Below are 22,205 nucleotides of genomic sequence, written 5' to 3'. Positions count from 1 at the left end.
TTGTCTCATGTATCCACAAAACAGCAAGATCTGCCTGAAAACCCTTATTACCTTTTCCTCCATTGAGAAGACTGACAGATGTAATACAAAATTACTGTTGTAATTTTCTATTACAGAATATTTGTAATGTGTTTATCCTTTGTAAAAGCAAAACCTTTCATTAGGTAAGCAGGCTACCATGCAGTAATTTTACCATCTCAGTACAATCAAAATACATAGTTTATAGCTTTTACATACTAAAAAAAGTAAGATTTGCTGTGTCTTAGCAGCAGCAAAGTCTGTAATGACAGCCAGAATGCTTTTACTGAGTAAGAATGGTTGGTCATTTACCTCACAAAGAGCTATAGATTAATGGATTTTTAGTGGGTAATTAAATTAAGAAGTGCTGTATAATTAAGTTCATGGATCATGGAGACTATCCCTTCATATTTTTGCTTTGCAAACAAGTTGTCTCTCTCTTGTATATTTAATTGCTTAGCACTTCCTGGTACCTTTTAAAGTGGGAATCACTAGATAAAATCTCATTGATGCTATGATAAATCAACTAGACTGAGTGGTATTTACACGTATGGGGGGAATTCAAACATTCTGCATTTGTAATGTTGTCTTCTGCCTTTCTTACATTACTTTGTAACCCTCAGGTTTACTGATGACTTAGTTCTCAGCACTGCCAGTATCATGGTAGAAAAGGGGCTGATGAATCAACAGGTCACTAACCTCCAGTGCAAGGTGTCTTCCACAGGATCTGTTAAAAACGCAAGAAACACTGTAAGATAGAAATTCATCAAATCATGATCTTGTCCTGTGCAGCCGTGCAAGATTTAAGAAAATTTCCTAACTTGCATGACACTGAAAATAGTTCTGAGGTAGCAGAAAAATTTTGAGAAAAAAATCGGAGAGCAGCCTACTTGTATATGTACTGTCCACACAAATTTGTCCTGTGCACTAGTTGATCTCAATAGTTTCTTTTGGACCTTCTCCACTTTACATAAGTTCCTTCTTCCCTTCACTTGTTTCAAAATTTGAATCCGAACTGTTTGAGAAATTCCTAAACATACCTAAATCGACTCTATAGTGTACTTGCAATTACTAGTTATAGGTATTGTTCAGATGCCCTGAACTGCATAAATCTTTCTGCAGTTATTAGTGGTGCTGATCTTGCTGGTTCTTAACTGTCTTTACCAAAAGGCAGCTGAATCAGAAGCTGTTATGGAGAAGAGATTGCAGAGAAGAACGAAACATGATCATGCTGTATTGTTTGAACAGTGCTCAGATCAGTCATCTTCTTGATTGTATCACATGAGATGGTCAGTGTCATAAAAGCTTCCATTTTAATGCTTTTGTCTGCAGCTTGCAGGAGGCTTTGTAGCTTCATGAGGGACATGAGAGGGTTTTATATCCTTTTGCTGCATTTTGTATGTCAAAATTGAGGTATATCTTTCCTCAGCACTAGTACCTCAGCAGTGGCAAGCATACAGTCCTGACAGATTGAACTAGCATGATGATGTATATACTGTGTATAAAAATAGTCCCAGTGTTCCCCAGGCAGACTTAGAGCTCCAGATACAAAAGAGAGAAAAGGAGATAGAGACTACTCTTCACACAAAGAACAGTGACATTAAAACATTAGCAGCCTCATTTCTAAAAATGGCTAGCTCTGTTAGTTTGTGGGTTAATACATCTGGTCCCAATCCTGCAGTATTTAGAGGTAAAATTTCTCTGAATTTTAAGTAGGATTTTTTTATTGTGAGAGGAGAAGAAAATTGTAACTTGATGTTTTTTTGTGTTGATTTATTTTTCTGGTTTCAAATTTTATGATGATTATAAAATTTGCTATTGACAAAGCTATTTCAGGGCATAATGTCCTTATTTTAGGGTGTTTTTTCATACTTAAAACTTAAGGGGTTTTTGCTTTTTTTCCCTGACACTCCTACAATATAAGAGAAGGGAGTACACATTTGCAATTCTAACTGTTCACTTTGCTCTGTTTGACAGAAGCAACATCATATGTTAAGAAAAAGTATATTGGAAAAAGCCCAACTTCACAAAAGAACTTTATGCAGCAAGTAAGAATTAGAAACTTATCAGTTACTCCTAAAGATAAGTAAAATGTTTGTTATAAGAGCAAATTACATGCTCTTTTCCATTAAGCATAGTAATTCTTTCTTCGATTTCCTCAGTAATTTAAAGTAGCATTATCCCTCAGATTGGCTGTGGTAAGATAAGCCTGAGAATGAAATAGAAACTGTAGAGCAGCAAGCCTTTTCATCCCCCTGCTTTCTACTAAATAAAATGGGTCATCAGTCATGAGAGTGGAGTGCACTGCCAGGTTATTGCAGCCAAGACTGTACTGCTGCTGAAATGGTAGAAAAAAACAAAGTCAGGGTGGCTTCTGGCAGAACTGATGCATGAACAGATCCTCCTACTGTGGTAAGGATGTAGTAACCATGTGGTCAGAAATAAAAGCAAATGGTTGGGTGGCCACCAGGACAAGAGCTTGTAATGATTTTCCTGACAGCTCTACAAGTAAGTACTGCCTCATGTTTGTGAAGTACAGGAGATAGTGCATAGCTGAAAGGGTAGCCTTTCATCCCTTAGTAAAAAGACTTTGGGATGTGCATTTTTACCATCTTTCAACACCTTTAAAAGGAGATGCAGTTGGCTTTAGATTTCTTAATTCCACCCCCCCCCCCCACATGCCACTGTCCCCTTTCACAAGTGTAATGGCAGAACCAGTTGTACATTTTTGTGGTGCTGGAAGGAAGTCTTCTCCAAGCTCCTGTCTCCCCACCACTGGGTGGGGAAGGTGCATTTAAAGCAGTTCAAGTTCACTGCAACAGCCGCATATGCTTTCCCATATGTCTCTTTTGAAACTTCTAATACATGCAGGATTCAATGGATCATAGCTCACCATGTCACGGTCCACATACTGTAGTGGAAAAGTTAAGGGTTGAAGAGTAAGAAGTGAAAGGTCTTGAAAGCACCAATAGTACATGTGTCCATACAGTTTTTTGTCCTGATTTGTCTATAAGGGCAATCTAAGATTGTGTCTATTAAGCTCATTTTCATAGTACCATTATGTTTGATGTTCTTTTAGCTTTTGAGAAGTGCTGCTAAAACTGTGTGTCAAGAATCTCTTTTTGTACCTCTTGTTTATCATTTTTCCATGTTCATATTGTCATAGAGTGTCTGGATATGAGATTTGTAGACCGTGATCAGGAGGCACAACATGACAGATTTGTAAATCCATCACAACTCCTGAATATTTTAAGGAGAAGATATAAAAATGGTTTATTTTTTCTGTATTTTTCAGTCACAGAGTAGCTAAAGAATTGGGTCACAGGGAAAATGTTATTCACAGTTCATCCATATTCACAACATAGCTTATTTATTGTCCACCAGTCTACACAACTTCAAAATGAGTGACACATTCAGCATAAATGCAGTATGAAAAATGAGATACCAGTATGATATATGTTTCCATACTTCTTAGTTTCATTTCTAGATAGTTTTCAACCACTAAAATCCTTGATTTTGAATTGCCATTTTGTAATGGTGAAAGAGAGAATACTAGCATTTAGCCATCTACATTTATATATATATATATATATATATATATATATATATATATATAAATCCCCATTCATCTGTATTGATATGTATTGTAATGCCTGTATTACTCTGCCCCCAGCCTATGGTACTGCCTGGGACTGTTGTAACCCAAGGGTGGGACCCAGGACTTGGCCTCATACACTCAGCCTTGGTCCATCAATCCAGCTTTTCCAGATCCCTCTGCAGAGCCTCACTGCCCTCCAGCAGATCAACACTTCTACTCCACTTCGTATCATCAGAAAACTCACTGAAGGTGAACTCAATCCCCTCGTTTGTCATTAAGATGTTAGTGGCCCCAGTTCCGAGCCCTGAGGAATACCCACTGGTGACCAGTGACTGGCAAATCCAGCTGCCACCTGGATTTAACCCCTTTCAGCACCATTCTCTGGGCCCAGCCATCCAGACACACATCCAGTTTTTCACACAGTGGAAAATGCACCCACCTGGTTTCTCTCAGCCATGTCAATGGCTTTACTGAAGTCAAGGTAGACAACATCCACAGCCCTTCTTCCCCCATCCACTATACAGGTCATAACTGCATCACTTCCGTGGCTTTCCTTTTATAAAGTCAGTGAGAATTTTTCTGCTGATATCTGTGGTAAAAGGTCAGTTCTGGCAACTACAGCATGTTTCCTAAGAAGCAAATTTTTCAACTTTTCTGCTGAGAAAATTTGTACCTTGCAAACATTCTAACTCCAAGATGTGGTGACTGGTGTCTGGGATCCTCATTAATCCATCCTTCTACAGATGTGGTGTAGAGAAGAATGTGGATGTACTGAAATCTGGCTGCAGGTGATAACAGGACTTAGGACTTAGGTTTTGCTCATTCAGTGAGATACCTAACTGTAAAAGCATCTCAAACACAGTGGCACCTGCCTACATACTAGGAGAAGTGGTGTCTTAAGATGCCTGTAGGGGTACAGTTTCAGCTGTAATACAGGGTTTCCTTGTTTACTGGTTTTCTGAAGACTGTGAGGATAAATGAATTTAAAATACTTTTTAAATTATGTGTACATGAGACACCATCACAAGCAGATAACAGTGCAAAGTCTGTGCTCCTCACAGACACAGGTGGTACTATAGAAGATGCAAGGGTCTTCTGCCTGTCATTGAATGGTTTGTGCAAGCTGGTCTAGAATTTTCTCAAGATGGAATGTGCATTTAAGGCAGTTCCAGACCAACAGTGCATATTAATATGTTCAAAGCTGACCACTTCTGGAAATAATTTTTGCTTGCATGTTTCTTTCAGAAACTAATTTTAATGTAATATTTTAAAGCAAGAAACAACAGTGAGAAACATTTAGGACTTCTCAGGAATTACTTTTTACGTCAGATTGTGTATACTGCTAAGCAACTTCCAAGGCAGAGGAAACCAGTGAAATATTTAGTGGCCTTTCTATCTCTGTGTTTCTTTTGCAGCCAACTACATGTCTTGAGGCTGTGTGAGAATACAGTCCAACTTATTCTTCCCCTCACCTCCCGGGGATGAAACTGCGTGAAATGAACATGTTAATTTTCTGCAAAATGGACAGTAGCTCTTACACTAAAATAAGTCTCATTCATTAAGAGGCTACTGCTGTATTTTATTCTGTAAAGTACAAATATTCTTTTTTCTGAAATGTAATACTTCTGGGATAGAACCTGGAATAAAGTAGATCAGTGCCTGGCAACACAATGTACATGTTTTTAAGAAAACAGATGAAAGAAGAAGTGATATATCACTGATAGGGCAGCATAGAGCATCTGTTAGAATTACTTGTGTTATAAAAAGAAATCTGATTCATGTGTGTTACACCAACTGAAGGGGTTGTCTCCTTTATGCTCTGGTTTCCTTGCTTTTTTCACATGCCCTCTCTTCTCCTGCTAGGTAGTATTCTTGAAGGTAGCAGATAGTAACCTCCATGTATTTTACAGAAGCTGTAAAGTCTTTATGCATGTGGCAAGGACTGTGTGATGTGTCTTATGTCAGCTGTATACTACAAAATGGAGAACGTAGGTGTCACTGAGATGCCTGTAGATGTGGAGGTGGGCAGAGTCCATGGGCCTTTCTGAGTCTCTCAAAGACGGATGTCTTCTTTCTTAATGGGGTGAAATAAAGTAATCTAAATGAACTATTGCTGTGTAACTGAACTTGACATGAATATGCATCTGTCTTTCTAAAAAGGAAGGCTCTTAGGATAGCTCTTCAGCTGCAGTAAATGTGGAAAGAGTCAGGTGTGGCTTTAGCACCAAGCAGTATATTCCCACGTCTACATTTCTGCACTCTTAGTCGAGAATATTACTCCCTTTATGTAGGTATGGTTTTATTCTGTGTATGCTGTCTAAAATGTAATTGCCCATTTTTCAGAGGAAAATGCCTCTGGTGTGGTTTAGGAAGGATCAAATAGCAGCATTTATAAAATCTTACCTTTATTTTTTGTGAAGACTTTGGTATTTTTCAGACTTATTTTATGTCATCTCTGAAAACAGTCTATTTACATGTGCGTGTGCATGTGCACATTAGAATCTACTGTGCTAGTTTTGTTTTCTGCATGGTCTAATGGGGAACACTTTCATTATGGAGTTTAAAAACACTCTTATTGTCAGTGATGGACTTCCAGACACTGAGGGCAGGGAATGGCCGCAAAAATGGATTACCTGTTAAAGGCAATTCAGAAAAGAATCTGCTATCACTTTTCATATTTTTGTAAAAATTAAGACATGTAAGCAGTTCCACATTCCCATCGTCCAAATCAGTTTTTAAAATTCAAAGTCCTCATTTTTAATGAGTTTGCACAGCCAGGTCCTGAAGACCTTAATAAACTGCCATAGTTTATTCTCATAAACTGTTAGAATTGCAGGGAAAAGGCAGAAGGCAGCAACTGAATTTGTACATGAAGAGGAACATTACTCTTTTCTGTGAAACTTCAGGTATGTATATAATAAGGTCTACAATGGCTCAGAGGTTTGACTGCTATGTAAGCCTGAAAGGCTGACTGTAGAAGACTGCAAATATCTTGAGATATTCAAGGGTGTAAATTTTCACAAGTTTCGAGCTGGCCACAGATACTTTGAGCAAGGACCTGTGTCCTCTATTGTTTGGGTTTTCTAAAATTCTGTTGTTTTTTTAAAATCACATTTTCATCAGGATTCCATCGAACAAATTGTGAGCTAACATTAGCAAAAATACCGGTTCCATTTTATCTCTCGAAAATCTGTATATCCCTTCTAGCAGTAGGACTCTGCTTTGTAAATAAGTTAAAAACTTACTGAAGAGGTCTAATTTTCCTTTGTCACAGGAGCCTTCTTAGAGCATCAATATCTTGAACACGAGCTAGAACCATAGACTCATCACTGCAACTAAGGCAGAGTTTATCGTATTGTTGTGTGTTGCACTGTGATCAGATGTGACAGTGATCATGAACCAGTCAGCGAGATCAATGCTACTGTATAATTTATTTTCAGGAGGATTTTATGGTCATTTTTCTCATTTCTTTGGTACCTCTTAGAGAGCAGTACCTATCAGAGGGCACCAGACTCAGCTCTGCTTTTGATTAATACAGATGTGTTTGTGTAGCTGCACGGATGTCAGAGGTGCTTCTGGTGGGTCTCTATTTATGAAGGTTATGTTTCCTTACATTTTAAAATGACCTTTAGCATTGGCAGCTGACACATACAGTGTTGAAAGGAGGAAAATTATCTTTAAATTTAGATATTAATCCCTAAGGCTGTGGCTATGCCCTCATTTTGGTAGAGGGGTATGGTCTTCCTCTATGCTGGGGAGACTGACAGAATCCCTCTGCTGACCTTGCTGCAGCTGCAGAAGAAAAGCTGCCTCTGCTCTGGTTGGTATGCTCATAACACAATACAGTGTCAGGCTAAGTGGTGCCTCCAGTCATTTTCTTCTATCTGGGTATGTTTCATCCAGTCCTGTCACTCAGTATCCCTTCTCTTCTTTTTCTCTTGCATACATCACAGAAGCACAAAAAGGCACGCTGCCATTTCTGTCCATCCAGGGGGTCACCCCAGAAGTGCCCAGTGGCTAATGGAGCATTACTTTTGTATTGTTGTGCTCTCCAGCCCTGAGAATAGGCCAGTGCTTTAGGATATATTGCTCTTACATGGTGAGTTGAGACACAGGACATCAGTTTAATGGGAAGACGTTCAGTTTAATTTATATAGTGCTCATGTGGGGAAAAGAAAAATAAAAATTAATCTTAAAGCAGATCTCAGCAATTTCTGAATGTGTTGCTATCAAACGGAAAGTGTTGGATGGGTTTGGCTTGTTATGTATGTAGCTAATAAGCTACCAACACTGCCTGCAAACAATATAAGAAAATATTTTCGACTGGCACTTTGCTGTGCTGTGTAGACTGCCTTTTAGATGTAGTGGCAGTAAGAAAACCAGAAATAAAACGTACGTCAGTAACAAGCAACAGCTTACAGACAGGTTTTTCCTCACAAACTTCTTTTAGTGTCTTTTCTTAGACAGATAAAGATTAGTGATTCAGTGAGAATTAATTCCAACAAACTCTTTTCCAAACGTAGCAGGAGCAACTTCACAATAACACAGTTTGTACAGCTGCTAAATTGATGAATCATATTTAAGCCATGTTCTCTTATCCTCTAGAATGTTCCCTGCATTCTTACATTTCCAGATGTTAAAAACTAAGCTAACTTTGCACCCAGCAGAAGGCATGTAGACAAATATACATTATGTAGAGGTGTAAACTATGCCCTAAATGGAATTTAGTTGCTGTAAATTTCTCATGCTGGGGTTTATTTTTTGCTTGTTTTTTAGTATTTTGTCAGGTTATGCCCTATTTATTTCTGCTAGACTTTAATTCATTCCTGTACTAAAGAGAAAAAATCACAATGCTTTAACACTCTATAAAAATGGACGGTTGATTTGCCTAACAAAGTCACGTCTGCTTTCCTAATCAATATTATTGCATCACTGCTTGCATAATGCTGATCAAGTATTTGGACTCTATATTGTGGAGATGTTAGCAAGCTGTAGACTGTGCCCTAGCACCCTTTACCTGCTGTGACTTTCACTGCCTGTGAAATACTCTACTGTTTTTCAAAGTTGACGTCTAGCACATGTAAGTCAGCTGGATCAGTCACCAAGACTAAACATTCTTCATGAAGAGTGAGCATGAGCTCAGCCTCCCAGCTGGCAGCTCAAACCACTGCTGCAGGAAACACAGTTCTGTGCTGAAATCCAGTAGGTGAGGACAAGCAGTCTGGTGACATCATTTAAGAAACCATGGGATGCTTTAAATTTCCTGTCACCTGTGCCCAGATTCTGTCTGCTTCATGGCAAGGTAGGCATGTGTCAAGTGAAGCAGTGGGATGGTAGAGATCATAATTTTTTGCTGAATTTAGAATCTGCATGGATGAAACAGATGTGTTAATGTGTGCAGTTTAGCTATGGTGGATCATGATCCATAAATATGCTCCAGATTAACTAACTGGATGGATACCTGGTCTGTGTTCTTTTACTCTCTTTCCATTCCATATATTGTCATATTGTACATGTGCCACTCATTTGCCCTAAAATACAGCAACAAAATATAAAGCTGCAATACTGTCTACATAGAAGAAGCAGCTTCCTTGGAAAGCCTCATAAAAATTGCCTTGGAGACAGGAGAGAGGTATGGAAGTTTGAATGAATATGTCATTTTATGGTGTACACTCTTTCAAATACAAACCCTATATTTATACATGGTAATAGAACGTTACAGGTCAGGAGCTGGCAACCGGTAGCATTCCAGATTAGAAAGATAGTGCTTTCTAAAAAAGACACCTGAAAACTCCAGAAATTTTTAGTGGGTTTGGACCAGGGTTGACACTCTCTCAGAATTTCCTTATCACCACCCAGCTGAATGAGCTGCTTGCTCTAAAGAAACAGGCAGCTACCAAATATTTTTTGGCACTCAGGGAAATACAGCACAGATGTCTTCCTTCTCTGTGGCAGTGCAGTGTAGGTCAGGGCTCCTACTACTGATGTGAAGTTGTAATAAATGTGGGTCTGAATCCAGATTCCTTTGCACAAAAGTGAAAAAAACAAAACTTGTGGGCATTTTATTGCCCACTGGTTCACTATAGAGATTGACTGAATCAGGGTACTGTTGTCATTGGAAGTAGAGATATCATATAGGAAGAGATTCACTGCTTCTTTCCTGTACTGCAGAAAAAAAGAGCAGAGATTGGCATATCTTCCAGCTAACACAGCCACCTTTTTAATACCAATTTCTTCCTTTTCTCATACTGGTGTCCTGCTGGGTACAGAGAGTGTTGAAAAAAGCACACAGTGTTCTGACTGTCTTCAGCTCTCTGTCAGCTGTTGAGCTTCTGCCAGCTTCTCTGTCAGCTCCCAAGGCCACTCTAAACTTTGGAGGTGCTGGGGTTGTGACCAGCTTTCTGGCTGAACTTAAACTTCGCAGAGAGCCAGCCTCCTGAAGTGTGTGTTTGGTAAATAGGCGAGACTTTAGTAATAAGTTTAAATGCATAAAATTAATTCTGTTACCATGTTGCATTGCAGCGTCTTTGCTATCAGCCCACTTCTGTCACGGGAATGCATAACACTGCTTTCAATTTTTGTTGGCCATGGGGTAGTACCTTCCTCATTTGTCATGGTGTGAGTGCCTCCTGGCAGGGGCTGCCCTTACAAAGAGACAGCACAGGCAGTGCACCAGCGCTTCCTCAGCAGTTCCTTTCCTGCCCTCACCCTGTTTGTTTTCACTTACCAGAGGACAGCCTCCAGTGTAGTGCAGCAGCACTGCAGCAGAGACTCTGCAGTAACTCCTGTCAGTGCAGAAGCTTGCGGCATACTTTCACATTGTGCACTAGCGCTGAATGGGAATGACTTCCCCTGTATTGCTGGAGTTGAAGAAATTCTGCAGTAATAGTCCTTGGTAGTAGTCAGAAAGCAAAAGGCTATATCAGATTGAAGATTGTTCCAGCCACACAATTCCTTACCTTTTGAATACTCAAAAGGGGACTGAATCTAAATGAAAAGAGTAAGAACATGGGACAGGTTCACAATGCATATTTCTTTCCATGTAACAGTGCTGGAGGTTGGGATCCTGACCTTTATATATCCTTCTTGAGGAGATATGGTTCAGCTGAGGTATTTTCTTTTGCTCCACACTGGCTTTACTGGAGAGCCAATCCCACAAAGAGTTTCATTCATGGTTTGACAGGCTTTAGCAATGGCCTGTCTTTCACACTGACAGTTCCTGTGTCTTACGTATGTCACATCTATAGCCAATTTCCCTCACTTTCTGACCTGCCTTCAGACTGTTAGTGGAACTCATAAACAGGGCTATGGGCCCTACTACTAGCAGCTGTGAGGACTAGCAAGGCCAAGCTATTGTATGTATAAAAAAGAGTATTTAGAAGATGCTTTGTGAGAGAAGAAGGCAAGCCTTTTAGAGTCCAGTCATAGCTTTCCCTGCTTGAGTTTCCAAAATTCAGTTTACTTCCTGGTCTTTGAATAGCACACTTTATTGTTCAAACTCTGAATCCAGCAGCAGAGTCAAGGGAACTTTTAACAGAGAATAAAGCTAGACAGCCTGTGGCTAGTTTGGTGTTGCGGTGGAACAGGCCAGTAAACAAAGATTTCTAGCAGGAAGAAAGTGATTTCAGTGCCAACAGGGGACAGAGTATATTATTCCCTGATTAAATATATCTACTGAGTGACAGAAGGGAAAAAGAAAAGATAATCTCAGGCTTGTCTGGCAGATGCTTACCTAAAATACATCATGAACATTTCTGTTAGATATGCTGCTGATGGCAGGCAGTAGCAGGTACAAATTAATGCTAACCATTTTACCATGTGCTTTGCAAGTGCATTTCTTCATTTTGCCATGGAGGAAGCAAAGGCCCTGTGACATGATCAGTGTCTCAGTGAAAACAGGAAATAAATAATTAAGTTCTCTGGAGCTTTATAGATCTCTAGGATTTTTTTTACCTTTGTCTTTCACACTGTCTTCATGGCCCATTGCAGCTTCTGTGATAGCACTGCTGCCTGTCACTGTCACTGTGCTCCTCAGTTCTGTATGGGAAGGATCTTCTGGTGCTGAGCTACAGCTGGCTTGGTGGCCTGCTATTGTGTCTGTACAGCTGAAGAGAAAATTTACAAATGAAATGTAAATGGGCATTACTGTAACTTCAATGTATGTTTAATTTGATCCTGTTTTCATATTACTACTGAAGTGGTTTTTCTGTATTCTCATGTTGTGTTCTATTGACACTCTCTATTTTGCACAAGTTGTTTACATATTTAAATGAAAAATAGAATAAAATTCAAATAATTTTAAATGCAATGTTGAGTGTGATAAGCTTTCCTTGTGAAATTTGTTGTGTTTAATGGAAGTGTTGGGTTTGCTCAATTTCACTAACAAATAACTACAATGTGAATGTAAGGCTTATCACACACTTCTGTGAGATTTATCATGTTTGTTCAATTTTCTGAAGCTTTCCAAAACTAATGGTATTTGATAATTTGGCTTGTAAATGAGGACTATCCTTATCTAGATGGTTATTCTGGAAAAATTGAGTGAGATTATTCTGTGTCAGATGAAATAATTTTCAGGTTCACATGATAAGGTGCTGTGAAACACATGATTCACATGTAGAAAACACAGGGTGTTTTCTACAGCCTCTTAATGTTTCTGAGATAAGGTATATCTATATTAATATGGAAAAGTCCTTCTTTTATTCTATATTTTGATGCCAATTGAAAAAGAAAAACTCTAAAATGCAGCTAAATTACATATGCTTTTGTGGTGGGTTTTTCTTCCAGTTCCTGTTCTAATTTATCTGAATAAGCAGAAGAGCTGCTCTCTTGCTGATTGTTACTGCTGAGAACAGGATTTGCCACAAGATGTTTCATAATCTACAGAGAATCAGGGTCATGATCATAAATCTAAATTACAGATGTCACATGTTTTCTCTGGTAACAAATTCTGATACCATAAATGCAAAACAGTGCAGGATCAGACGGACACAAAAATCAGCCTGCAAGTAGCAGTTTTTTTCTTACTCTAGTGTGTGGATTGACAGAGTTAAAAAAAAAATAAAAATCTTGGTTAGAGACTGTGCTTTTTTAAAAATAGACGTATTCCTTTACAAATGTTTTCTCCTGAAAAGCCTAGAATGTTGGAAAACCATCACCATACTCTCATACCACACAGACTTCTTCCCATTAAAAGGTGTACTTCTCACCACTTTCTTTTGCAAGTCAGCTATATCTTCCTTGTGTTTGAAAAGCTCACAAAGCATCACAGCATTTTAGAGCCTGTTTGGGAATTTTTAAGAAAACTGAAGATAATTCTGTCACTGTTCTTCCTTATTGTGACAGAAAAAAATCAAAATGGCCAAAACAGCATGGAAGATGTAGACATGTAGACACCTGTGGAAGAAATACTGAGCAATCAGGAATGAGAAATCAGTAAGATGAATTTAATTAGCATGAACTAGAAAGACCATTATCTTTCTCCATTGTGAATTTGTAAGCTTCATTCATTACTCTCTCCCATAGCCTTCATAGAAATAAAAAATTTCTTTCTACCAACTTGTCCACTGTGTGACAATTTGATGGGACTCCTTTGAGGAGTAGAAAATTGTGCCATGTATTTGGGGTTAGGAATGCATGCAATAGGGAGACTGGTATTTTTCAGTCCTCCTGTGGTATGACCACTCTGCAAACAGGGCATTTGATTTGCATCATAGGCAAAGGCAGTGAATTGTGTCGCTAATCTATTTAAAGCTGTTTTTCTCCTCCTCTGTAGAAACAAAGCTGCTATCTATACTTGCTGCCAAACTAGTCATTAAAATTAATCAAACTGCAAACTCAGGTGACTACCAGTGTAGTTTAAGGTGGATCTTACTGTATTTTTAAGTTTGGGTAGTGTCATATCTCTTCTATATGTATTCTTCAGGATTTTCTGGTCATGGTTGTTTGACCTGTGAATTGTTCAGAACTCTGATACTAATCAGTGTCCTGGAATAGCTGTCTAATGCGTGTTGGATTTATATTATTATTTGGTTAATAGTGAGAGATGACAGCAGCAGAGACACACCTTTAGAGGACTGCTGGATGAGATACTGATTAAGTGATCATCACTGTATTCCATAAAAGGTTACTGGAATTTTCAAGATATTCATAGTGACTGCACAAGCATTCTTTTGTCCTTTGACATGCTGCATCATAACACAGCAATACACACACACAAGAAAAAGGGTTGTTTGCACAAATATATGAAAAATGGAATAAATGCATTAATAACTATGGCTCAACAAATTTTGTTGTTTCACATGAAATCCATCTACAAAATATCATTCCTGTTACTATGGCTAATGTTCCAGCTCCTTCCAGTCACCGTTTACCAAAATCTGATTCTTTATATTAATTATCAGGGGAAAAAAAATTGGATTTTTCCCCTAAGTGTAAGAATCATGCTAATTTTTTTTGTTCCTGCTGAAACCATTCTGACCAGCAGATGTCAAATTCATATTCTGCCTGGGTGGAAATAGGATCTTTATAAACCTGAAATTTACTCTAAGGAACCATATAGCACTGGTTTTCAGTCAAATAAAGTATGAAGATACCAGCAGTAAAACAAGAAATTTTTAGAGGTAGAGGTCTGTATATTCTTGATTCATAAATATGTTTTCAGGATATCCCCTCCTTCCTTAAAAAGCCTAATTTTAAATCTGTTGTAAAGCAAGAGCCAAAATGTTGATACCTTGAAATTATGTGGCCAGAGACACTTTTGGTTTCTGGGTAGCTGTAGCTTTTAGCTGACAATATTCCTTAGAGCTTCAGAAATCTTTGGCATGAAAGCAGATCCTGAGCAGATGGAAGCTGGCATGGCTTCATGACCTCTGATAATCAAACCTGACAATCTTAGATACTGATGGAGTGGTAGCCTTAGTGAAAGCTTTAACAGTTGATTTGGAGGATGAATAAAAACAGACTGGAAAATATCTCTAAATTTAGGCAATACTACTACAATGGCATAGATGTAGGCTCTATTGCAAATGTCTTTTTCAGGACCAAAGGTCCCACCTCACCACTTTTGATTTTCACCTTGAAAATGGGGTGTGTAAGCCTAATACCAAGTGAGCGAAAACTGAAAGCAAGTTTCGAAGAGAGGGGTGACCTGCCTTTTTGACTGCAGTGACCACTCCAGAAACCTCTTGGACTGTGCTCTTAATGGTGTCATACATTCCTCAGCTAGAGTAGTGATGAATGTGAAAGAAAGGAGCGATTGCTATGGTTTATAGATGTGAATTAGGACATTTAGGGCATCTGTGGGCGTGAAAGAACATGTCTTTGCAAATCCTCATCAACCATGAAAATATTTCAAAATTATGACATGTAGAGTTACAGCCAAAAAAAGGGCCAGGAGATTAGTTACTTTTGAGTATTTTGTAGCCTTTGAGTTAAACTGCAGATGTCAAAAATCTGTTTTAAATATATAAGTGCTAGCATATTAGCATACTGTTATTTTCAGGGATGTGAAATCTTTATGGGAGGAAGCTCCTGTGCAAATTTAGCTGTATTACCTGTTGTAGGATATCCATTTGCAGAAGATTCATTCATGAAACTAAAAGTTAATAAAGATTATTAGAACACTGAAACTATCCCTTGACTGCTACACCTTACAGTACTGTGTTTGATTCTTTGGGGAGTGCTTCACTTATCTCTGCAGGGCACAAGTTTAGTAATACAGACCACACAAATTTATTTGCATTCAGATTATTGGTAAGAGGGTGTCTGTGTGGTTTTGCACATCTCTTTTGTACAGGAGAGATGGGATAAATACAGTTCCTTGTTTTTGTCATAGTATTGTTTAATTAATGGACCATTTTGGCTACAAATTTGTGAGATGCTGACAGAAAACAAACAGAGCTGATAGCTATTTCCTGTTGCACAGATAATTACAGCCTGTGTTGGTAAGTGCTTGGCCATGATGCACTTGCAGCTTTGTTGTAATGAACTGAAGTGACTTTAAAATCGTACAGATGTCTGGATTTTACTAATTGAATGTGAGTGACTATGGGTATTCCTCCTCTTTATACTAAAAAATGGTATAGAGGACTTACCACAGTAGTTAAAACCAAGAGGGGAAAAGTGAAATTTTTCTTTTCTTTCTTCTTGTTTATTGCTGGAATCACTTCACTGAAATCAGTAGTTAGTAACTTATATGGTGATGAGAAATACCCTCCCAGTGAAAGACTAATACATTCACTAGATCATGCACACGTGATTTAGTTGAGGGGTTATACCACTGAAAGACTTTGTGACTGACAATGAAATTGTTAAAATCTGTTTTGAATGGTACTGTGTAACAGTTACCTTTCTAGTCTGTTATTGTCAATATTACTGACTGTTCTTGAAGGGAAAGAACCTCTTGTTCAAGGTATTACATTGTATCAGGGAAATAAAACAATAGCACAATATAATTTTCCAATTGATTTCCTAACTGAATATTTTATAAAAAAGTCCAGAGTATTTGCTAAAGTCATACTACCAGAGTTCCCTTTATTTCTTTCTTTCTAGATATGTGAGTCGTGTATTTTTTACATAACTTACATAACACTCAAGCTCTTTCATGGTGTGCATATAGGGTTTTTTTAATCAATCTCTCTATCTGTCTCTGTGTCTATCAAGTTTATATATAAACTCTTGATTTTTGCTGATGATATACTTTGGGTTGAGTCAATATCTGAAAGTTCTCAGGCATGGGTGCCTCTTGATTCTGGATGGCTACAGCCACATCTTGGGAACTTCTTATTGCTTTGTGCTTAGGTATGGTTTCTGTCCTTGGTAAGACTGGGTCTCTGAGGCTTAAGCAGTAATATGTTGTTTCCGAGTTTTTAACTTTAGAGTGTGTTAAAAGTAAGTTTTCCAGAAGGAATAATAAGTCTGACTGTTGTACTGACTTAACAGAAAAAAACTAGCATTTCTACAAAGAAATGTTGTAGCTAGATGTTTCAGTTGTTGCTGAATATGTTTGTCGTTCTTTTTCTAATTGCAGAAAGTGAGTGAAAAAGTAGGAGGTGCAGAAGGAACAAAGCTAGATGATGATTTCAAAGAAATGGAAAGGGTAAGTCTAAATACAGCATATATACATTATTTCCATGTACTTTTTCTTTCTAGGACAGGAATTTCAAAGGTTTTGTCCTGGAATCACTCAGAGAATTTTGAAATACTTAACTTTTATTTGGCAGGACTGAGTTTTTAATTTTCTACTTGTTTTTTTTTTTTTTTTCTAACCAAGGGATCTGTAATGTATGGCACTCTATAATGCAAATATTTCATTCAGAGATTGAGGCTGAAGTCATCTACAAATTAGCTGAATTTAAACCATTGTAGAGGATCTCTGGAAAGTGAGTCAGTCTACAAGACAGCCATTTCAGTGGTGAAGAGTGATGGTAATTCTCAGCTCCCTGAGTATCAAGGCACTGGGCATGGCAGTGGCACTGGGGTATTCTTTCACAGGTTCAGAGGTCCTGTTAGGCAGTCTCCACTGGCAATGTGTTTCAGGTAGATGGGACTAACCCTCCAGAAGGCAGCTTGGTGAGGCTGGCAGTGATAGCCCTGAGTGTGCTAACTCCATGGAGGGTAAAAAAGAAGAAAAAAAGCCACAGCTGTGTGTGGCAGTGATAGCCTTTCATCTAAAAGGATCAGTAGGGGCAGCATTTATTCAGGCTTCAACTTTGAAACATATTATCAAATCCTGTAGTAAAACCTTGTGCTAGGAGATTTGTAAGGTATGTATCTGATATGTAAGTCTGATTAAGAGAAAAAGAAGCTATTTATCTGTACATTTGTATAATGAGGTGGGAGAAAAAATCTTGGATGGAAAATACAGGGCATATCTTTTGTACTTCTTACAAAGAAAGCACAGAGTTGATTTCTCCCTCTCAGCTTCTGTTCAAATGTAACCAGTACAAGCATTCCAACTGGAAGATGTTAACAAGGATTCAGAAAACTGGGTAAAGTTTAGAGTGAAAAACAGGACATTGCAACAGCCAGTTGTTGGTCCCACATCATGCTTGTGGGTGGGATGGGTTGGCAGCCCAGGAGACAGGAGCACTGAAGGCTGAGGAAGGAATGGAGTAAAGTAATCAGTTGCCTCCACACTCCAACCTGGCCCTGTTTCCACTGCCAGCTTTTCTGCAGGCAATGGCCATTATTCTTCCACACATCCATGGCCTTCTGTTCCCTTACCCCCACTATCCTCTGCAGCCTTCTAGCCATTTCTGTGTTCTCTGCCAGGCAATTCAGCTACTTGTTCACCCAAGTCTGGCAGACCTCTCCTGTTTCTCTTTGTAAAGGATAGAGCAAGACACAGCAGATGGCAGTGGCAACAGGAAACAGGAAAGACATCATGATGTAACCAACCTTTCTCAGGTGTTCTTATTTAAAATAGGAATTTGCCATTATGACAAAGGAGTTCACTCTGTGTGATACAAGCTACCCTGCAGAGTAATGCAATGTGTCCTCATAAATACAGAGTACAGGACACTATAGGGATCCCCCAATCTGCCAAAGCAGCATTTTCCCTCTGAGACCTGATTCCAAGAGTAAGAATAGTTGCATGCTTTGCTACATTCAGTCTAAGATGTGGATAGGGACTCCTTCCTAAGAAAGGAAGACTTCTTGCTACAAAATAAAGTAGAAGAAAGTAATGCTATTCATTTGTAAGTTTTTTACAATCCTAAATATGGGAATCAGCCAGGGAGAAATAAATGGTCAGTACATTTATGCTGATAATTTTCTTGAGGTTTCTTGAAACTGGGAACTGAGTGATATTTAGTCTTCCTTACTGCAATTTTAGCAGACCTTGCTCTGGAAGAGGTAAACAGCCCATTTTATTAGTTAGTGGTTGGTTTTGAGTGATTTCTGCTTTTCTCTTATTTTGCCAGTTATTAAGGGATCAAAGATAGACAGTTCTCCAAAAACTGTTCCATCAAAAAGCTTTCCCTATTGTGGATGGCTCCCAGGGTGATAGAAAGAAATTTCACTGTACAATGATCAAATGTTTCAATAACTGTACAAGGTATCAAATTCCTAAGACATTCTGAGGTACTCTGTACTAATGGCTTTACTTAAGAATGGACCTGCTATCAACTGAAATGGTGGAGTCATGCTTTAGAAGTTTTCCAGGTATTACCACTATTCTGGTTCCAGGGCTGTTCTGAAGTACATAAAAATAAAACCATAAGAAGAGTTAAAAGAATTGATAGGAACAAAATGAGAGAAAAACTTCTTCCTTTTGTCTAACTTTCATGTTTCTTTTTGTTTAACCCTCTGTCCTCTAGAAAGTGGATGTTACCAGCAGGGCAGTTATGGAAATAATGGCAAAGACAATAGAGTATCTTCAGCCAAATCCAGGTAACCTAATTTCACAATTTAACAATTTTGCAGCAGTTTCTGTAAACACTCTTTCTTACCAGTATGAAGTCTGACAGATCTCATCCTCACTGGTCCTATTAAGGTTGACACAAAATTGGTAAAGTTACTGTAAAGTAAACAACAGAGATTAGTACAGCCTCTTGTTAGGTTGTCATGGTAAATGAAGTCTGGCTTTGGAAGGCAAAAGCAATTTCATTCATGGCACAAGAAGAGATATACCACTTTCCCTCTGGTCCTCTTTCAATTTCCCATCATTGTTATAGAAAAGGGATGGTGTGAAGGAGCTGTTCATGCCATAATGGAGAAAAGGACAGAAAATCAGGTGTTATCAGATATGTCTAAATTGAACCCTCAAAATAGAAACCAATGAGTCTTTCCATAGGGAGATGAAAGAACAGGTTTGATTGGGATGATGGAGAGCTACATGGTCCTCTTGCTGAAGGTTTCTTGCAGGGAAGGGTCATCTGGACCTGCAACAAATAAATAAAACCATTGCATTGAATATTATGGACATTTCTGTAGTGATCTGCTAAGATACGTGTTTTGATACTAGCATAAGTCAATGTCAGCATCACTGGTAAGGTCAATGGCATTAGCTTGTGATAAATCACAGAATCACAGAGCATGCAGAGTTTGAAGGGACACTTAAGGATTATTGAATCCTGGCCCTGCACAGCACCATTCCCAAGAGTCATACTGTATGCTTGACAGTGTTGTACAAACACATCTCAAACTCTGTCGGGCTGGTTCTGGGACCACTTACCTGAAGGTAAAATTAGGCCTGTCTACCATAAATATCTTAGAGTTTCATGGAACTACAGACCAAGTTCACACATTTACACTGAGAAATTTCATTCCTTATAGCTGGAAATAAATTTGAACTGCTGTGAAATGTTTCAGCTCCAGTGTGGTATGCTGGAGGGCTATTGCTGGTGCAGATTAATTGGTGATATTTTTATCTTAGACCATAGAGAAGATAATATTTTGAGGATGTTGGCAGTGGATTTTGGATTAAAAAAAAAAAAAAAAAAAAGTGGAATACTATTTACAAATTCAAGAACTACTAGAAAGAAAATAATGATGGCCAGAAGACTTTCTATGTCAGCTGATGACAATCTATTTATGACTTGAGTCCACAGCTTTATTGTTCATCATAATGCACTCTGCAGGAAAAGCAACAGGATTGGCAAACAGTATGGGGATAGTGATAAAATCGTTAGCTGCTGTCAAACTGCTGTTAAACAACACTGTGTAGACTGAGTAATAAGCTTTGGCTGTTTAGTGCTTCTTTGCATTCCTGACACATCTCAGTGGTTTTGATTGCTGTGAATTGTGGAAAAGGCTCACAACAAAAGCAGAGAGCAAAATTTCTGCAGGTAGCTAAGGGTGTGATTTCAGGCACTTCTGGCAAATAAAAATTTGTAGTGCTGCATGCAAGAACACTTTCCATAGTCTAGCTACATACTGCTTCGTCTGCTTGTGCAGCATCAAGTAGAATCAAAAAATTAACATCTTAATAGGCAGGTGGAAAATTCACTTTCATACCCATATAATGAGACCGTGTCGTTCATTCCACAGGTAAGAGGAAAGGAGGAATAAACCTTTCCAGCACTCACCTGATCTGAGATTGTTTTATGTCAGTTGTGAAAGGGCTCCCTATAGTGAGAAGAATTGTAATCTATTTTTTCCATAAAACAAAAACTTTTCTCCTTTACAATTCCCCTTACAGCTGTATTACCTTTTACGTGACTCACCAAAAATGACAGTTTCTAGTATTTCCCATTTGCTTTCTCACTTTCATAAAAATGGAATGTTACATTGGGAAAAGGAGGGGAATTTAACAAAACAAAACCAAAACGAAACAAAAAACCAAACCAAACCAAAAAAAAAAAAAACCAACCCAAAACCAACCAACCAACCAACCAACCAACCAAAAAAAAAACCAACCAAAAAACACACCAAAACCTGTCTGTTCCACGAACAGGAAACAAACCCTTTAACAGCAGTATTTTAAAGAAGATTAAAAGTTTACCTGGGTTTGGTAGGAAGAAGAGGATTTGGGATGTAGCACACATTCCTTGATAAATAAGATGTGCTTGGAGAACACTTGGATAACATAGTACTATGCTACTACTGATCACCTGAGTCCATGGTATTTTGAAACATCAATAAAAGAAGTATGCATCGTCTAACTTTTACCTTGCTATTACCTTGAAATATAGCCACTTCATTTTTTCATATTCCTTTATATATTTCTTTCTTTAATTTCTGAAAATACTCCCATTTGCTTCTAATTTAATTCAACTTGCTGCCTCCATTCCCCTGACTAATTTTGTTTGTGCCTTATTTTCTTTTGTGCTTCTGTATTTTCTTCTTGACACCATCATTTCAATGACATTTAACTTCGTTTAAATGCAGTTTCTTAATCTGAACAATCAGCAAGTCTGCTGACTGTAGTTTTGTAGTGGGTAGAAACAGAAGGCATCAAGAAATTCAGATGTTGAAAAACATAATCTGATGGCACTCAAGGGTAGTGGAAAAACTAAAAAAACCCCATAATTTCTAAATGTTAAAAATACATTGCCCTTTCATAGCTGCTTCTCAGACAAAATAAGTACTGTGAGACTTGCCTGATATTCCTGTGTCTGTTTCCACGTCTGTGTCTGTGCAAACAGATACATAAGCTACAAAATTAAACATACTCAACAACAAGAACTTGTTTTTGATATGCACTTTTAACAGTAAATATAAGAAAAACATTTTTTGACTCTAGTTTTTTAATATTTCATTTTGGTGAAGTAATGTGTGCAAGGTTGAATTTTGACCAATGAATCAGCACACAACAGTGTGAACTACTAATGTTTTTTAAACAGGAAAACTAATTTTAAGAGCACCTTACAAAGTCAAGCATTTGCACGGGGGAAGGTAGAGGTATTCATAGCTGCCCTCCAGCAGCACACACAGTAACACAGATAAGAAACATGCTCTGAGTCTGTGTTGCTGGCACTAGGATTTAACTGGAAGAATTTGAAGTCAAGTGGCATTAACTAATTCACTCTCTTCAGGCCATTCACATGCTGTAGTTAAAGAAATTCACTAAAGCACGTCAGCAAACAAATTAGTTCTTTTATATTTGCTGTCTTTTTCCCATCAATTAGAATATTTGTGTCCTTTC

General features: G+C 38.2%; 1 protein-coding gene across 3 annotated transcripts in view; it reads left to right on the top strand.

The window, feature by feature from the left end:
- SH3GL2 (SH3 domain containing GRB2 like 2, endophilin A1) overlaps positions 1-22,205 on the top strand; it is an 87,614-nt gene that overhangs the window by 53,102 nt on the left and 12,307 nt on the right. For all 3 annotated transcript variants that reach the window (XM_086867606.1, XM_086867604.1, XM_086867605.1), the window contains exons 2-3: positions 16,647-16,715; positions 18,937-19,009. In XM_086867606.1, the coding sequence (XP_086723732.1) occupies positions 16,707-16,715; positions 18,937-19,009 (82 nt within the window). In that variant the 5' untranslated portion in view covers positions 16,647-16,706. The remainder of the gene's footprint in view (positions 1-16,646; positions 16,716-18,936; positions 19,010-22,205) is intronic.

The sequence above is a fragment of the Cyanistes caeruleus genome, chromosome Z, assembly GCF_971803275.1.
Source record: "Cyanistes caeruleus chromosome Z, bCyaCae1.hap1.1, whole genome shotgun sequence".
Taxonomy (NCBI): domain Eukaryota; kingdom Metazoa; phylum Chordata; class Aves; order Passeriformes; family Paridae; genus Cyanistes; species Cyanistes caeruleus.
The sequence above is the reverse complement of the archived record's forward strand: the minus strand, read 5'-3'. Positions and strand labels throughout refer to the sequence as shown.